The sequence below is a fragment of the Dacryopinax primogenitus genome, assembly GCF_000292625.1.
Source record: "Dacryopinax primogenitus strain DJM-731 SS1 chromosome Unknown DACRYscaffold_45, whole genome shotgun sequence".
In the NCBI taxonomy this organism is placed as follows: domain Eukaryota; kingdom Fungi; phylum Basidiomycota; class Dacrymycetes; order Dacrymycetales; family Dacrymycetaceae; genus Dacryopinax; species Dacryopinax primogenitus.
In genome coordinates, this window is record NW_024467242.1 from 1,499 (window position 1) to 3,009 (window position 1,511).

The following is a 1,511-nucleotide window of genomic DNA, read 5'->3' on the forward strand; positions in this document are numbered from 1 at the left end:
GGGATGTTGTTGTCCGCATACCATGTTGCAAGGTGGTGCTGCCCAAGCATGCAATGAAAAGGGGGGAGGACATACCCATCTGCTGCAATGCAGCAGATAGCTGTTGCCCACTCCCAGTTCCCTGGCTGGATAGCCTTTGGCCGGGCTGTCCGTTCACTGCTTATCACAACCGTTGTCGCTCTGACCATGCCCATGGCAAAGCCGGTCTCATCGAAATTATAGAAATCGCCTGGCTGAACACCATATTTTGATTGCATATTGGTCACAAGCCAGAACCATGCAGCGTACACTTGTGGATCTTCCTGCCGTGCTCTCTGGTAGTCAAGGGGACGGGAGAGCCGAGTCTTGATCTCTGGTCGTCAGATGAACTGGTCTGCCCATGCCACCCCGACCTTCAATCCTCCTCTCTTTGCAAGCAATAGATCCGCCATCCCTTCCAAATCTCCCTTTCGCACTGGAAACCCCTGCTCCTCCAGCCTCAGCACATACTCAATGACCACCCTCTCCTCAGTTGCTGTCAACTTGGCATGCGGACTATGAGTATCTGTGTGTGCTTTGACACCAGCCATTCTGCGCTGCAGTGTTGAGTTTGACACGTTGTACTGCCTTGCAGCCTCTCGGATAGAAAATGCTGGATTGGTCTTCATAGCAGCAAGAGCTAAGAGCACTTGGTGCTCATTGGAGGAGGGAGGCATGGGTACAACAGAGATGCATGATGATCGTGTATTACAGGGTCCGTGATGTGACCCACTCACTGCTGTTACCCGCTTACTGCTAAACTACGTTACATACACCTCTTCATCCTTCTAACACCGTATCAACAACCCGATGATCCTCCCCAACCTCGCCATTCTATTGTCGGTCTCTTCTGCTGTGTGGCTTGTCGCAGCTGCTCCTACACCTCCTCATTATGTGGATGATTCCTCACCGTTGTCTCTGTGGCACATCTCAACTGCTGACCCCGACCTGGCCGCAGAGCCATATGCGTGGTCCCTCTATAGCACGGAAGAACCTGAGCCTGTGCTTGCCACTAGAGTGCGTGACTGTGCCTTTCTGACCGAAAAACAGATCACTGAAAGACCCAGATAGTTTGCAACAGGTGACTGGGTCTGCAACAATATAAATGGGAGGCTTGCACAAATCAGGAGTAGACCAGACGGTGTCAGTTGAAATTCCGCTATGTGCTTTTAACTCCAACTCATTTTTTTCCCAAGGGCCATGCTCGCGTTAAGTATTCTACTGCCTTGGTCATGCAACATACGCTTAACGACAATGATTTGACACTATCAAGTGAGCACGGATCGTGTCCAAAACTGATCCAGTAGCCGATGTAGATCTTCCTGTAACGAGGCGGGCCTGTTATAAGCTGGTCTTATAGAAATACAGACCTCCCTTTTGCACACTAGTACTCCGCGGAGAGGCTTTATGAGGTTCCTCTTATGGACATTGATAGACTTGTGCATAAGAGAAGCACCGAGTAAGCCTAGCCAATCCCAGCCACAAAAGTTCCA

General features: G+C 50.5%; 1 protein-coding gene across 1 annotated transcript; it reads left to right on the forward strand.

The window, feature by feature from the left end:
• Window positions 1-828: 828 nt before the first annotated feature.
• DACRYDRAFT_112693 (uncharacterized protein) lies at window positions 829-1,089 on the forward strand (the record flags this gene model as incomplete). Its single annotated transcript, XM_040769472.1, has 2 exons — window positions 829-1,035; window positions 1,069-1,089. The coding sequence occupies 2 exons, from the start codon at window positions 829-831 to the stop codon at window positions 1,087-1,089; spliced, it is 228 nt and encodes a 75-aa protein (XP_040623409.1).
• Between the last annotated feature and the right edge of the window lie 422 nt (window positions 1,090-1,511).